The sequence below is a fragment of the Schistocerca gregaria genome, chromosome 7, assembly GCF_023897955.1.
Source record: "Schistocerca gregaria isolate iqSchGreg1 chromosome 7, iqSchGreg1.2, whole genome shotgun sequence".
In the NCBI taxonomy this organism is placed as follows: Eukaryota; Metazoa; Arthropoda; class Insecta; order Orthoptera; family Acrididae; genus Schistocerca; species Schistocerca gregaria.
The window spans coordinates 405034051-405050063 of NC_064926.1; the positions used below are offsets into that span (position 1 = coordinate 405034051).

General features: G+C 38.7%; 1 protein-coding gene across 3 annotated transcripts in view; it reads right to left on the reverse strand.

Moving 5' to 3' along the window:
- The window catches only part of LOC126281316 (3'-5' RNA helicase YTHDC2-like), a 261983-nt gene that overhangs the window by 89165 nt on the left and 156805 nt on the right, over positions 1-16013 (reverse strand). For all 3 annotated transcript variants that reach the window (XM_049980161.1, XM_049980163.1, XM_049980164.1), the window contains exon 18: positions 5860-6131. In XM_049980161.1, the coding sequence (XP_049836118.1) occupies positions 5860-6131 (272 nt within the window). The remainder of the gene's footprint in view (positions 1-5859; positions 6132-16013) is intronic.

Genomic DNA, 16013 nt, shown 5'->3' on the forward strand with positions numbered 1-16013 from the left:
TTGCTGTAAAGAATCTTCATTCACACATAAATACTGTTGTTTATTAGTAGGTTTGTTGTGGAGAGAAGTGTGTCGCTGGCCTTAGCTGAGGATGACATCAACATCAAGGAAAGTGGCATGGGATTTGGAGTATGACCATGTGAATTGGGAGAATAAATAAGATTTCAGGAATTTTAACAGGGCAGCCTCACCATGAGACTGTGGCAAATCTGTCATCAATGTATCTAAACCAAACCAGGTGCTGAAGACTTATGGATCCCTGGAAAGCCCCCTCCAAGCTCCTATACCAACCTTTTCATGGGTCGCTTGGAGGGGGCTCTTCTGGGATCCATAAGCCTTCAGCAACTGATTTGGTTAGGAACATCAATGACATCATTGCCACATGGACTAATGGTGAGGCAGAACTGCTAAAATTCCTGAAAACTCTAAATATATTCTCAGAATTCACATGGCCCTATGGCAAATCCCAAGCCACTTCTCTTGATATTGATCTCATCCTCACCAAAGGCCAGCTACATACTTCTGTCCACATTAAACCTACTAACAAACATAGTACCCACATTTTGACAGTTGGCATCCTGTCCATGTCAAATGTTCCCTCCCATTCAGCATTGGCATACTAGGTAAATGTATTTGTTTGGATGCAGACTCTTCACAGAAATACTCTACCATTCTCACCGCAGCCTTCAATGGACATAATTACCCCATCAGCCTGGTTCAAAAGCAGATTTCTTTGCAGTCACATCCACTCCTCGTACTGCTGATCCCTCCAAAAAAACAATTTTGTAGCACAGCACCTGCCACTCAGTATTATCCTGGTCTTGAATGTATTAATCAGCTACTTCGACAAGGCCATGACATCCCAAATAATGCCCTGAAATGAGGTCCATTCTGTCTCAAATTTTACCAACCAAACCTAGAAAAGCTTTTTGTCAATGTCCCAATCTCGACACTCCCCTTGTCAAACCCTATACTCCTTCTGCACCCATCTCCCTACCTTATGGCTCCTATCCCTGTGACTACCCCACTGCAAAACTTGCCTTATGTGCCCTCCTACCACCATCTACACCAGCGCACCCTCCTACCACCATCTACACTATCAAAGGGAAAGTCACCTTTGAAAAGACACGTCGTATACCAACTGTTATATAAACACTGTTCGACCTTTTACATCGACAATTTAGTTAGGATGAATGGACATAGGCAGAGGGTATATACTAGCAACACACAATATCCTGTTGCAGAGCACATTCTACAAAATGGCAGTCATGACCTCGGGGCCTGTTTCAACACACATGCCATCTGGATTCTTGACCGAGACACCAGCAGCTGGGAACTAGTGCTACAACATGTCCTTTCTTCACAGTAACTACTCCTTTCTTCATACCATTTTAATTTTCTACATATTTCATTTTATGATCTGTCTGTTTTTTGCCACACGCGTCTATTGCATACAATGTGTTTAGCTTTTCACTCTTATTGACTCACACACAATGTTTTAGCAGTAATCTCTGTCTTGCACATTACCCTGTCTTCCACCTTGCAGCTCTCGGGTTTTCAAATCTCGTACAGTATATAGGTACATAAAGGAAAAGACCGCTACGATAAAAGTTATTACCAATAAACACTAACGCGGCCACTGTAAGCATCGGCAAAGAGATATTTTGCTACACCGGAAGGCAAAAAACAAATGATGGAAACTTTTTTCAATTTTTTTTGGCAATTATTAGAGAGACTCTGTCTTTAGTTCTCGTGGCGAGAAGACGTATTTCTTGTGATACAATGTGTTGTCTGAATAATAATCCTATGAAAGTATGAATGTGAGAGTTCATTTAGTGCAAAACCATGAAAGCTTCTTTTCTTCTGTGCATTAAGCCAAAGTCATGACACTGTAGCTGCCTGCATCAGAAGAGGAAGTCCGATGATAAATCCTTATTGTATCCACGGTCAGGAATGAGAAATACTTATGGCGGAAGAAGACGAATATAATCAAATGGCGTAAATCTCAACAGCGTAGAGAATACAAGAATCAATTAATTAAAAGTGAAAGACATTGCATTTGCTTAAAAATCTAAGGAATCAAAATGATAAAAGTGTGAAAAAATCTATTTGTTTAATTAATTATATTATATATCATGGCCTTTAAATATGTCTGCTTGTGTCTGTGTATGTGCGGATGGATATGTGTGTGTGTGTGTGTGTGTGTGTGTGTGTGTGTGTGTGTGTGTGTGTGTGTGTGTGTGTGCGCGCGAGTGTACATCTGTCCTTTTTTTCCCCTAAGGGAAGTCTTTCCGCTCCCGGGATTGGAATGACTCCTTACCCTCTCCCTTAAAACCCACATCCTTTCGTCTTTCCCTCTCCTTCCTGAAGAAGCAACCATCGGTTGCGAAAGCTAGTAATTCTGTGTGTGTGTTTGTGTGTTTTGTTCATGTGCCTGTCTGCCAGCGCTTTCCCGCTTGGTAAGTCTTGGAATCTTTGTTTTTAATATATTTTTCCCATGTGGAAGTTTCTTTCTATTTTATTTACATATTATATATATTTTTTAATATAAATTTGCGCACCAGTCCGGTAAGTGTCCCCTGACCTCAAATTCAGGGCGATTTTTCTAAACTCTACCACTTTTCCTAAACCTTTCCAATCCTTTTCCTTCACCATTCTTCCTTCACCTTCCATCCTTCTGCTCGAAGAAGGAACCACTGGCTCCGGAAGCTTGCATACATACAATTTTTTTTATATGCATATTCTCCTGCCACCGCTTGGTGAGTAAACTTGTTACTGATATGCATATTACACTTACATATGGCAGACTCACTGCAAGCAATCAAGAATGTAGCATCTCCGGCCAGCTGGTTATGTGGAGCTACCGGGCCCCAAATTTAAGACAAAGCAGCAGCTGGACCAGTCACACTTCTCCATCCACAACCAACTGAAGTACTGACAAGAACTTTGTATGACAGTGATTATTCTTTGAACTTATCGTGTCATGACTGGACCTGGTTGGGATCTGAGTACAGAGCCATCCCATCGCTCAGTGGTCAATTTGAGTTTAGCAGTTTGGTGTGTCCATTTGTTCAGGTGGACAATTGGTTTGTAGTCACGTGCACATGAAGTTCTATGCAGAAATCGTAGCATCGCAGGTACCGTCAAATGGGGTGATTTTGGACACCGGGGCGAATTCGGACAGTATGGCTAATTTGCTCTTTGGCACTGCATAGAAACAAAGAGTTACTTATTTTAACACCCATGTGTCAGTTATGTTAAGTGCAAGATTGCATTTATCACTTTCCACAACTTATATTTTGCATCAATAGTTTCCCAAGGTGAATAACTGACGAACAGTCTCAGTGTTAAAAATCCATGTATTACCGTAAAGTGGAAACTTTGTATTGTTGCGGGAAGTTATTGTAACCATGATTGTCAATGTGCTCAGTAGCTAACAGCATTGAGACAATTTCTGTACAAGTTTGTCGAGTTTATTGTGCAAGGTTATAAAATAACGACGGATTTTGTAAAACTGTGTACTGTGTGGGGTGATTTCAGACAAAGCCAAGAACCTATAATAGCAGAAGAGGTGCTACAGTACAGTGTAATTATGACCTGGAACTTTTAGATAAAGCTGTTCGTGATATTCAGAGTGGTAAATTATCATACAGAAAAGCGTGAGATTGGTATGGTATACCTAAATCAACCCTACAAAATAAACTGCAGGAAGCACACTCAAAAAAAGATGGGAGACAGCCAGTGTTAAATAAAGAAGAAGAAGAAGAAATGTTGAAGCAAGGTATCTTGAGGGCTGCACATTGGGGATTTCCCTTCATTAAATTGGATTTTAGATATTTAGTTTCAATATATCTTGATAAATCTGTCCGAAAAGAGAAGAAATTTCGTAATAATTTGCCAGGACAAGAATGGGTGCATTTATTCCTCAAACGACAGTCAGAAGATCTTTCTGTTCGCTTAAGCAAAAATATTAAACGAGCTCGTGCAGAACGTATCTGTAATATATAAAATTCATTGAGATGAATACACTAAGCAGATTCAGAAGGATGTAGGTTGCAGTAAGTACTGGGAGATGAAGGAGCTTGCACAGCATAGAGTAGCATGGAGAGCTGCATCAAACCAGTCTCAGGACTGAAGACAACAACAACGACAACAACAACGACAACAACGATAACAACAACAACAACAACAACATATCAATCCATATCACTTATTCGTAACAAAGGGCTACCTTAAAATGTGTAAAATGTCACAAAAATCAAATAAAAAGCACGTGGGATTAAAAAAAAGGCAGTAACTGTCCGAATTCCCTCTATATACTGTTACTTCGGACAGAGATTTAAAAAACAAATGTGTCCGAAATCACCCCAATCCATAGGGTGATGTCGTACACTTTATTTAACTGCCTCAGATAAATATTCCTACACATAAACTTTCTGGTTCTGGGATATTTTACTCGTTACACATATACCCTATGCCTTCCATAATAATCAATTTAATCTAACAATATATACGAAAGTTACAATCAAAATAACAACAAAACTGTCCGAAATCTCCCCGTTTGACGGTATATGAGATGCTATGAGTACCTGAACGAAAGATTATTCTTCATCGCAGAGTGACAAAATATTGCTCACATGGGTACACAGCAATATTGGTCATCCATACTATATTAGATGTGGCTTCTTCTGTTTCCGAACTATTTCACTTGTGTAAGTACTGCACTCATGTTTGATGGATCATGGAGACAAATGTCACACATAACCTACAGTAATATTTCCCACTAAATTATGCTGTGTATTCAGTAAAACCACTTACATGTGGTATCATCAGCATGAATTACTACTAGATTGTCTTTACAAAACATATTCTATCTGGTGTCATCCAGTAATTATTTTAACAATGTACTCAATGAAGCCACAATTCATCAAAGCTTTTTAGATATGGCTAGGAGCTAGGTACGCTAGGCACCATGCAATTACTATTGTCTTTTGCACAAATGTCACTAATACACATAAGATGAAACTAGAGTCACAAAATCACTTACGTCACCATTTCTGATATTGAAACTATTAACTCTAAAGATCAATCTGTAGCATGTGTGAGAAAGAACATGGAATGAACCAAATCTGACATGTTCCGTCATCTACAATCATCAATACTTCAGTACACTAAATACATGTGACATATAGAATATTCTGATAATGAAGATACAGAGAAACAGGTGAAAGAATGGATGCGAACAGATAGCTGTGATTTAAGTTTACTGCAACCTCGAAACACTTAAATACAGCACAAAAAAGCACTGCTGCTAGTGAAAATTACATGGCATATAGCATTGAAATGTGAGCAAAAGGGTGAATACCAATCACATACACTATCAAACTAAAGACAATTTTAGTGATGTTCATGCATGCACTCACCTCTTTTCTACCATCATTGACACATACATCATCAGTCTACTCAAGTGATGCAAACAATGAAACACTAGGGAAAAACCTGTGTTTATAAAATAGCAGTATATTTAAGCACAAATACAAAAAAGAATCTATATAAACATTATCTTTCAGAGGCCGAAGATCCTTCCAGCAAAAGAATGGAAACAGAAATGTAAAGAAAAGTTTGTTTTGATAGTTACAGCTTACGTTATTTCTTGCTTGTCTCATTATGTACTTCACTATTTGAAAGTACAGTATTTTTCTTTTTTTTCCTTAAATATGGTAGTTGCAAAACACTAACACAGAGTGGAAAGCAGTCAGTACAATTGTGTACATAATGTATTCGTGCTCCTGTTAGTCATTTCCTTATGGCCAATGCAGGAGGAAACATTAAATAACAAAAACATGAGAAAATACTTACTGTGTCCGCATCTGTGTATGTTCTCTGTCAACACGAATTAAATTTGGATATACACCAGCACACAGAGCTGCCTTCACCACTGCCCAGTTCTCCGAGTTGGAGTTCAGGTCACGAATGTCTCCACCTCCACGTGCACGCACAAAGCCAGAAGCTCTTAACTGGCCTAACAACTGTGTTCGCAAACCAACCACCATTTCCATAGTTGCAGCTGACACAAAATGTTTCTCACAAAATGACTTTTCCCAGCCATTTGCTCTTGCATGCTGCCATGCCTAGAAAATGTTTTCAAAAAGTCTCTTAAGGATCAAGTATGTTAGGCATCATCACATAATACCAAATATACTATTTTGGTATTGAATAAAACATAAAAAGAGGTTTTTACATATTTTTAATCACACTAATAAAATAATAATATTACACTGAGACAATATTATGGCTTATTTCTCCTTCTGTAGTTTCCATTAACAATATAGTAACTTTCAGTGTACGTGTGTCTAAAAGTATGTCATTCGAAATGCTTTTCATGTAAGCAATTTGATTATGTACTGGGCAATCTTAATTTTTGCCAATCTTGTGTAAAAATCTTTCATCTTACGTTTTACTACCCATTTTAAAGTTGTTTAAAGTTACACTGTACCACACAGAAATTATGATCTGTCTTTCATTTGAACATCATCATTTGAGAAGAAATAGTCCACAGTTATTCTTCTATTTCCTGCACTTCAGAGGGCTTGTCGAGATGATGACAGTAGCTGTTTTCACAAGCAGGTTGCTTTATCAACTTCACCACTACCTTATCTCAGGGTGGTGCTTTGGTTTTCATGGTGGACTCTCATTTAATTGGAACAAGTTTCAGATTCCATCCAGCCAACCATAATTAAGTTTTCCTATGATTCCCCTCACTTACATTAGGTGAATGCTGAATTGATTCTTTCATGAAGAATACAACTTATATCCTTCCCCATAGTTTCCTTATCTGAAATCATATTTCTCATTAATGATATCATCACAAAGATCAAGCTGTTGCATGTGTGAGAAAAAATGTGGAATGAACCAACTCAGACATCTGTCATCTTTCAATACTTCAGTACACTAAATACATGTGACACATAAAATAGTCTGTCAATGAAACACAGAGAAATGGAAAACATAGCTCTCCTACCTTCAACTATAATCTCTTCTCTTAAATTATAATAGCCGATACTGCTTTCATTCTGCCACTTTTCAAAAAAATTATTTGAATGTAAGAACAATCCCTCCTTCCTCTAAAGCGTAACTAAGTGTATGTGTACTTCAGTGTGTATGGTTCAAAATGGCCGTGAGCACTATGGGACTTAACATCTGAGGTCATCAGTTCCCTAGAACTTAGAACTACTTAAACCTAACTAACCTAAGGACATCACACACATCCATGGCCGAGGCAGGACTCGAACCTGCGACCGTAGCAGCAGCATGGTTCCGGACTGAAATGCCTAGAACCGTTCGGTCACAGCGGCCGGCTTCAGTGTGTATCTCACAGTACATACTTATAAATAAATGCATTGTACCACCAGTGGCACTTCCTTCTCCCTCCACAGTTGATCTGTTTATGAGACATGGAGAGAACTACTTCATAGGAGAGGACAAAATAATGCCTGACAAAAATATTTAAATCCCCCCTGTTGTTCAAATTCATCACTGATAGATTAACAACAGTGACACATGCAAAGACACTTGATCCACATGTCTACAGAATTTAAAACATCTCAAGATATTCTTTTTTACTTTGTCCTTGTGTACCCTCCTCCAATCCCTCCCTGAGACTGAACCTTCTTGTATGGAGGCTGTTTGAAAAACCATGCCAGTATGGAGTCCAGTTGTCTTTAGTGCAATAGCTGCAATACTTTCTACCAGTCTTCGTATTTAGGGATGTTCCATTTGCATTGATCAGTAGTTCCAATCGTAATATGAGGATCCACCACATTAAAATTACCCCAGTTACAAGGTCCACACAAATATTTACCGTCTGCTGTTGTACTCCTTAATACTAACTTTGATAAAGAATTGTGGTGAGGCGCTCCCTTCATCGTTTGACACTATTCATGACCCAAACAATTTAGCCTAGTCTTCTGCCATTGTTCTATCTTATTTTCATCATGATATGAAATGAATTATCTTATGTGACAGTCTTGAAACTGTCTCCACGGATTAACTTCACTACTTAATAGATGAGCATGACGCTTACCATAATAACAGCACCATCACATCCCATGCCATATAGAATGTTTCTCACTGCCTCTCTCAACACCTCACAGCTATAAGCATTTTGCCATAAGAGTCTGCTTGTTGCTCCATTCCGTGTTCTTTCCTCTTCTTTAGACCTAGTTTTTTTTTTTTTTCATTCTTGAAGTACCTTTCTTTTCCTGTGATTGTTTTTAAGTAATATTGTATCTTCATTGCTATTACATGAAAATTTAATATTTAAACTTTTAACTGATGAACATGTATTTTATATAGTAATAATTAATGCTTAACAGCATTACTGAAACCATAATGTCCCGTAATTTAACCCCCCCTCCGTACAGTTGAAGGTGGACTGAATCTGCCATTCCTCAATTACTGTAAACTCTGTAATTCTTACAGGATGGCATTAGACATTGTGTGTTCAGGGAGTGTAGATCTTGCTCCAAATGCATAGATTGCTAGTATTAGATTAGGTGCATATACACCATGTGGATGGATGGGATTTGACTGTTGAGGTGAAACAGTTTGTTAGAGGGCAGCTTCTGAGACCTCAAATTAGTTTTGCTCAGATACGCAGAGGACGTCAGCACTGACTCCTATTTCCTACCTTCTCAGGGTAAATCCAGGAATTCTTCTAATTCTCTTAAAATGCAGCAACTTGGAAGGACCAGCATACAAAGAGAGTTCAAGTGACAAGGCTTCATGAGCAATCTTTTAACAACAGGAAGTGGGCATAGCTTGTGTGTTGTAGAGTATTTATTATAATAAAATGTGAGAGCAGTGTTCTGGTTCTAAATGGACTTGTGCGAAAACTTGAAATCGATAAAGCAACCTTCTGGTGAAAACAGAACTGTGCGATAATAAGTTGGGAAATTAAAATAATGAAGGAGAACTGGAATCAGGTGGAATCAAATGTAGATATATGTAAAATTTTATTAAGAGTGAGACTGATGAAAACTACATTGCGATCAGTGTAAAGAATCACAAGATATCTGGATTTTGAGGGATCTTAATGATCCGAATTCACAAGAGCCACTGGCAGTCACAGACAATCGTTGTTGGGAAGCAGAGCACTGGTGACCATGAAAATGCAAGTCACCGCGATGGGATAGAGACCATGGCTTCTGGAAGCTCCCCAGTTGGTGTAAGAATACTAACACAGACTGAAATAAAAATAAAGCATAGTTTGCAGGGACAGATGCTCCTCAGTTATGACCTGATGGAAGAGTCAAAGATGGAGCAGAAGGAAAGAGGAAAAATAGTGCATGATGAAGTTATGGATTGTAATAAGAGGTAGGACCAATTATGTCATGTATTATTCTTAGAGTTTTTCCACTGCAGCCATCAATTTAAACTACCTGTATTGTAATATTAGAAAGAGTTCATATTCCTAAAGAAGATGGTCTGAGGTAACCGCAGCTCAGAAGGGGGCAACACACTATTTTTAGAGAGAAAGTAGCTGGTGTTGGAAGAGCCTGAACAGAGGGTGAATGCCAGCTCCACCTCTATGATATACAAACGATGTACTTACTGTAACGATGAAATGTTAAAGTTGTCGACAGACACAATTAAAAGAAACTTACACAAAGCTTATGGTCATAGCCTTTGTCAGCAAAAGAGATACACACACCATTCAGTCACACAAACCACCATGCCTCACGCACACATGGCCACCAACACCGGCAGTTCAGGTAAGAGCTTGTTGATACTGCTACCTGGCGCTTCTATGGCATGTAAGCTTTATTTCTATTGATACTAAGTGAACAATCTCTAATCAAGTAAAGTAACATAGTAAGTGAATTTGTATGGTGTTGACAAATTATATTTTGATTCGTGACACTCAAAACAGACATATATGAGTGTATGTAATGGGCAAATTTATACCACATGAGTTGCCATCACTCCAGTTCATGTCAGTAAGTAAGATGCTGTAACTATCCCACTGTTCACTGTCTCAGTGACGGAATTTCCTCGTTGCTGATGAGCACTTCATCAGGAGGTGGTGTTAGATGAATTTGTGTGCTGGAGAATATCTACATCAACGTCTACACTGCAAATCACACTTAAGTGCATGGTTGGTCGAACCACCTTCACAATAATTCGCTATTGTTCCACTCTGGAAACAATGTGTGGAAAAAACGAACACCTATATCTTTCTGTGTGAGCTCTGATTTCCCTTACTTTATTAAGATGATCTTTTCTCTCTACGTGTATGTAGGTGGGTGTCAACAAAATATTGGTGACTATAGTGTTATGAGAAGATTCCACCGCAATGAAAAATGCCTTTGTTTTAATGGCATCCATCTCAACAGCGAACGGCTGAAAGCAAGGGGAAACTACAGCCGTCATTTTTCCGAGGGCATGCAGCTTTACTGTATGGGTAAATGATGACTGCATCCTCTTGGGTAGAATATTTCGGAGGTAAAATAGTCCTCCATTCGGATCTCCGGGCAGGGACTACTCAAGAGGACGTTTTTATCAGGAGAAAGAAAACTGGCATTCTACAGATCGGGGCGCGGAATGTCAGATCCCTTAATCGGGCAGGTACGTTAGAAAATTTATAAAGTTCAGTCTAGATTGATTGCTTCAGTGGGGTTCTATTAAAAGGAGCACTTAAACTCCACGTTGGATAGTTTTCAAGCTGGGAAAAAGATAAGATAAATCCAAGGTGTCAGTGTCGGAGTGTTGGGTTACGTAAGTGCGGTTTCCTATCATGTTGTTGTGAAGTGTGGCACATCATAGTGAGTTGGCTTTAACTGACTTAAGTAGTGCATCCTAATCAGACTTTTAATTTCTGCTTGATTCCATTGACTAATAGATTACTTTTAATGTTAGCTTGCTGGTCGAACCTGTAAAATCTTGTGATAGTCAGATGCGTTAACTACAATTTTCAATCGGGAGCTAACACTAGGCGATAAAACCAGTGGTGGTCCAGTTGCGTATTCGGCGGTAGCTATTGTGCGAGTGGTAAGCATTTGGTTAAACTTTCCGTCCTTACAACTACTTGCAGATAATTGATATGGTACACTTCATTGAGGAACTCTATGTTGTCGCTATGCGTTTTAATACACTTGTTATCTCTGTGTATCAGTGCCATCCCACCCAGGTTTGACACACTGGTTGTTGGCTAGCTTAGTAAATATAATTTAGCACACACACCATCACCGAGGAGTAGTACAGGTTGTCCGTGGTGAGAGGCAGTGCCTGCATTGTGGTATTCCTGGCACTCTCTCTACACTCGTAATATGGAAATGATTTTCGAAATCGAATGTTCCATGCATCTAATACCAGTACCATTCCATGTTCAGAGTCTGTTAATTCTCGTCGTGTGCCATAATCACGTTGGCAAGCTTTTGACATGAGTCACATGAGTACAAATGACTGTTACGGCAATGCATTGCCATGTTTTATCTTGTGTATGCGATACTACCGCCATCCGCTCATGTGCATACTAGTATCCCATGAGTTACGTCACCTCAGTATATTCCTGTACATTTTCAACACGGCAAAGCATTGCCATGTTTTATCTTGTGTACACGATACTACTGCCATCCGCTCATGTGCATACTGGTATCCCATGAGTTACGTCACCTCAGTATATTCCTGTACATTTTCAACAGTAATTTGTGCACTCCCACCGTATATGACTGCGTGCTATGTTAGATATAGTGGGAATTAGTGAAGTTCGGTGGCAGGAGGAACAACACTTTGGTCAGGGAATACAGGGTTATAAATACAAAATCAAATAGGGGTAATGCAGGAGTAGATTTAATAATGAATAGGAAAATAGGAATGTGGGTAAGCTACAACAAACAGCATAGAGAAAGCATTATTGTGGCCAAGATAGATACAAAGCCTACACCTACCACAGTAGTACAAGTTTATATGCCAACTAGCTCCTCAGATGACGAAGATATTGATGAAATGTATAATGGGATAAAAGAAATTATTCAGATAATGAAGGGAGACGAAAATTTAAAAGTCATGGGTGATTGGAACTCGATAGTAGGAAAAGGAAGAGAAATAAACATAGTAGGTGAATATGGAATGTGACTAAGGAATGAAAGAAGGAGCCGTCTGGTGGAATTTTGAGCAGAGCATAACTTAATCATAGCTAACACTTGATTCCAGAATCATGACAGAAGGTTATATACATGGAAAAAGCCTGGAGATACTAGAAGGTTTCAGATAAATTATATAGTGGTAAGACAGAGATTTAGGAATCAGGTTTTAAATTGTACCACATTTCCAGGAGCACATGTGGACTCTGAACACAATCTATTGGTTATGAACTGTAATTAAAACTGAAAAAACTGCAAAAAGGTGGGAATTTGAGGAGATGGGACCTGGATAAACTGAAAGAACCAGAGGCTGTAGAGAGTTTCAGGGAGAGCATTAGGGAACGATTGATTAGAATGGGGGAAAGAAATACAGTAGAAGAAGAATGGGTAGCATTGAGAGATGAAATAGTGAAGGCAGCAGAGGATCATGTAGGTAAAAAGATGAGGGCTAACAGAAATCCTTGGGTAACAGAAGAGATATTGTTGATGAAAGGAGAAAATTAAAAAATGCAGTAAATGAAGCAGGCAAAAAGGAATACAAACATCTAAAAAATGAGATTGACAGGAGGTGCAAAATGGCTAAACAGGGATGGCTAGAGAGCAAATGTAAGGATGTAGAGGATCACTCGGGGTAAGATAGATACTGCCTACAGGAAAATTAAAGAGACCTTTGGAGAAAAGAGAGCCACTTCTATGAATATCAAGAGCTCAGATGGAAACCCAGTTCTAAGCAAAGAAGGGATAGCAGAAATGTGGAAGCAGTATATAGAGGGTGATGTTCTTGAAGACAATATTATAGAAACGAAAGAGGATGTAGATGAAGATGAAATAGATATGATACTGTGTGATGAGTTCGACAGAGCACTGAAAGACCTAAGTCCCCAGGAGTAGACAACATTCCATTAGAACTACTGGCAGGCTTGGGAGAGCCAAGCCTAACAAAACTCTACCATCTGGTGAGCAAGGTGTATGGGACAGGCGAAATAACCTCAGACTTCAAGAACAATATAATAATTCCAATACCAAAGAAAGCAGGTGTTGACAGATGTGAAAATTATCGAACTATCAGTTTAATAAGCCACGGCTGCAAAATACTAAGACGAATTCTTTACAGACGAATGGAAAAACTGATAGAAGCCGCCCCCGGGGAGATCAGTTTGGATTCAGAAATGTTGGAACACATGAGGCAATACTGACCCTATGACTTATCTTAGAAAATAGATTAAAGAAAGGCAAACCTTTGTTTCTATTGGGGAGCAAAATAACTGATGATGGCCGAAGTAGAGAGGATATAAAATGTAGATTGGCAATGGCAAGGAAAGCGTTTCTGAAGAAGAGAAATTTGTTAACATTGAGTATAAATTTAAGTGTCAGGAAGTCGTTTCTGAAAGTATTTGTATGGAATATAGCCATGTATGGAAGTGAAATGCGGACAATAAATCATTTAGACAAGAAGAGACTAGAAGCTTTCGAGATATGGAGCTACAGAAGAATGCTGAAGATTAGATGAGTAGATCACATTACTAATGAGGAGGTATTGGAGAGGAGAGAAATTTGTGGCACAACTTGACTAGAAGGGATCAGTTGGTAGGGCATACTCTGAGGCATTAAGGGATCACCAATTTGGTATTGGTCGGCAACGTGGAGGGAAAAAATCGTAGAGGGAGACCGAGAGATGAATGCACTAAACAGATTCAGAAGGATGTAGGTTGCAGTAGGTACTGGGAGATGAAGAAGCTTGCACAGGATAGAGTAGCATGGAGAGCTGCATCAAACCAGTCTCTGGACTGAAGACCCCAACAACAACAAACAACTCAAATCATGTACCGTGTCTCTCCCCTATTTCACGATAATACAAAATGTGCTGCTCTTCTTTGAACCATCTTGATATACTCCATGCTAAGGATCCTGGACTGCACAGCAGTACTTCAAAAGAGGATGGACAAGCATAGTGTGGGCTTTCCCTTTAGTAGGTCTGCTACATTTTCTAAGTGCTCTGCCCATAAAACACAGTCTTTGGTTTGCTTTCCCCACAACATTTTCCGTGTGTTCTATTCAATTTAAATTGTTCATAATTGTAATTTTTAGGTACTCAGTTCAATTGACAGCCTTTATATAAAACTGATTTATCATGTAACAGTAACTGAAGGTTAACAGGTTCCTTTTAGCACTCATGTGGATGACAACACACTTGTCATCATTTAGGGTCAATTGCCAATTTTCCCACCATTCAAATATATTTTCTAAATGGTTTTGCAATTTGTTTTGATTGTCTGATGAGTTTACTAGATGATAAATGACAGAATCATCTGCAAACAATCTAAGACGGCTGCTTAGATTGTCTCCTAAATCGTTTACCGTCTTTACTCGAATCTAAGCCGCACTCGTATCAAAGTCGCATCTGAAAAATGATACTCGAAATCAAGGAAAAAAAAATTCACGAATCTAAGCCACACCTGAAATTTGAGACTCGAAATTCAAGGGGAGAGAAAAGTTTTAGGCCACACCTCCAAACCGAAACAAAGTTGGTCCATTGTAATATGAGATACAATTTAGGTCGAATGAATGATGATACAGCTACAGTAGTTTGGTTCGAGTCTTAAGCTTAGCAGTTAAGCTTTATCAGGTAGCCATTGCTATGCGTCAGGTGCTCCGTCCATATTTATACGAGTACCCTTCCTTTTTCACATGCTTCGTCTGGTTTGAATTGATTGCCCCCCCCCCCCCCCCCTTTTTTTTTAATCTGATAAGTGCTGTTCTCTATGTTATAGGTGTTTACGTCACTCTAAGTTGAAAATGCATTACTGTACTGTGGCATGCATTGTTTGTCGCATTCTGATAATGAGTGTTTACTGTTTGTCGCATTCTGATAATGAGTGTTTACGGCCTGTCGCCGCTCGTGGCATGGCTTGCTTTTGTGCACGCTACCACCGCTTACAATTAAAGAAAAGAGAGGAATCGTCTCATTAGTGAAACAATGGCAAGAGACTGCTTATTTGTTGTTACTTACACTGCTGCTTTCTTTGATAATGATCAACCAGAACCAAATAATAGACTGCATATAATAGAAGATGTTCTCAATGAGAGTTTAGCAAAAATTCTTCTGCGTTTGAAAATCTTTGCAGATGCCTCTTTAGTACATTACATTCTGCATACAAATTAGAGTCATCTTAGATTTAAAAATCTAGTCAATTGCCGTGCTTCATTTCTGACTGTATCACTATTAGGCATAAGAATAATACGAATATAAACATGACACGATATGTATATTCTTCCACGTTTGCTGTTGTCTCACTCTAGTTTCGTAGTTTATTAGGCAGACAGGATTTAAATGAGATAGCAGCAAACACGACAAAATACATGGCAAAATGTTTATATTCATATTATTCTTATGGTGAAGAAAATACTGCATGTGTTCACAATTCATAAAAGTTCCTATTAGCAACCATCTCTTCTCACAGGTAGGATTTTTTAAATTTTTAAAATTTTTTTTATTTTATTTTTTTTACTTGACGCAGAGTTTTGGCGCCAGTATTTACCTTTGTGCTTGCAAAGCATGCCTGTGTAGAGCTACATATTTTCAATGGCAGAAGTTAATTGTGGCAGGCAGCACCTACCAACATTTTTCAAAACTTCTGCTTACTTTGCACTAGATTCTAAGCCGAAGGCGGTTTTTTGGATTACAAAAACAGGGAAAAAGTGTGGCTTAGATTCGAGTAAATATGGTATATAGATAAGGAACAGCAGAGGACCTATAACACTACCTTGAGGAATGTCAGAACTTCTGTTATACTCGGGTTATTAATTATCCAGCAGATACTAAACTATCGCAGGATTGTGAATTGAAGTCCCATATTACAGATGGCATAA